The sequence below is a fragment of the Trachymyrmex septentrionalis genome, unplaced genomic scaffold, assembly GCF_001594115.1.
Source record: "Trachymyrmex septentrionalis isolate Tsep2-gDNA-1 unplaced genomic scaffold, Tsep1.0 scaffold9, whole genome shotgun sequence".
NCBI classification, from domain to species: Eukaryota; Metazoa; Arthropoda; class Insecta; order Hymenoptera; family Formicidae; genus Trachymyrmex; species Trachymyrmex septentrionalis.
Genome location: NW_017306091.1, coordinates 349113 through 350752, shown reverse-complemented (window position 1 = coordinate 350752; position 1640 = coordinate 349113). Strand labels below are relative to the sequence as shown.

The following is a 1640-nucleotide window of genomic DNA, read 5'->3' as shown; positions in this document are numbered from 1 at the left end:
CTTATTTACACACACACACACACACACACACACACACACACACACACACACACACACACACACACACACATATATATGTATGTGTGTGTATACAGTTTAATTTAAAAGAAAAAATCCACGCGAATGTATCAATTCGATAATCAATGATCACTGATTAATTTTTATCTTAAAAGTATCTTAAAATGTAACAAGGAAATTTTATTGCGAAAGTTTTTCAAACGAATGTGACGACAATTAGTTTAACTATCGCGGGGAGAAGTGCATTAATGTAGAAAAGAACCTTCGCTGATACTCGTATAATTCATGATCGCCTATGTACCGATCGCAGCACTTCGGGATCCAGCACGTTAGGGGCAGTGACGATGACACTTTCGTGCCTGAGATCGTCTCGGAAATGTTCCTTCACCCATGCAGCATCCTTGCGAAATACAGAATCGATTGGCATATAGAGCTCTACTTCATCAATCTCTTCTCTCCAGAGTAACAGTCCGAGACCGAAGACGAGATTTAGGCACAGGGAAATTATTAGCCAAAGCCACGGTTTTGTAGCTATATTATATCCGATCCTGAAAAACATGAAAATAAAGAAAATGGAAGACAATTAAACTAATTAAGACAAATAACAAAATGAACGCATAATTGAACAATCGTAAAAATTAAAAATAATGAATGTGTGTGTGTGTGTGTGTGTGTGTGTGTGTCACACATAGAAAAAATTAATAATTGAAGGACTTACTGTAACAAGTGAGTTAACTCGCTTTTGTAAAAACGGAGACAAACTCTAAAGTTAAAGTAATGCGGAAATATATTTATTTTTTGTTTTTACAAAATATTTTAGTTCACTATTGTAGTACAAGTCCCTCGATTAATTAAATAAAAATAAACTCGATGAAGCATCAAGTCGTATTCGAAAATGCTGTTATATAAACTTGAAATATAACGTTAGTCAGACACTATAGATCAAATCATATAAATTCAATCCATAATCAATATGACCATCAGACGATGATAATCGACAAGCTGACTAAGTCGGGGACAACGATCTATGAATTATGATGCGAAAGCACACACGGAGAAAAATGTTTGAATTGACTGGAACTCTGATGAAAAATGAACGATCCAGAATTCTGGTTAAACTAGATTTCTGATTATACTGCAATTCTAGTAAATTTAACTAAATTTAATCAAAAATTTAATAGACAATCAGAATTCTGGATTATTCATTTTTTATCAAAATTCCAGTTAATTCAAATTAACATATTATAGAAGATAGGAGTCATTCCGTCGACGGATATCGTGGAGTAACCCATCCCCAAGATATCATTGAATTTCGCAGCAACAAAGGCTAATTCTGGTTCTATTATCGTTTCTGCGAATGTTTGATGCTGAACAGCAAGGCCAGCAACAGTCACTACATCTTCAGATAAAAACCCAGTTAATTCGAATATTCGGACATCATCGGGTTTACTGAGTTTGTGTAATCTGATTTTATCAACAGTTTATTTCTCACTTTTTTATTTTTACTGGAAATACAATTTTATTGCTTATTAATTTTCGTAGCTTTATTGATTTCGTTTCTTTTTTTTGATTTGTCCTACATAGATATGTAACAAATATACGGGTTATGTAAATTAAAAAAT

The 1640-nt window shown here is 33.2% G+C and overlaps 1 protein-coding gene across 1 annotated transcript in view; it reads right to left on the bottom strand.

The window, feature by feature from the left end:
- LOC108755999 (patched domain-containing protein 3-like) overlaps positions 1 to 1640 on the bottom strand; it is a 13716-nt gene that overhangs the window by 4006 nt on the left and 8070 nt on the right. The window contains exon 2 of the mRNA XM_018499522.1: positions 320 to 566. Within this exon, the coding sequence (XP_018355024.1) occupies positions 320 to 566 (247 nt within the window). The remainder of the gene's footprint in view (positions 1 to 319; positions 567 to 1640) is intronic.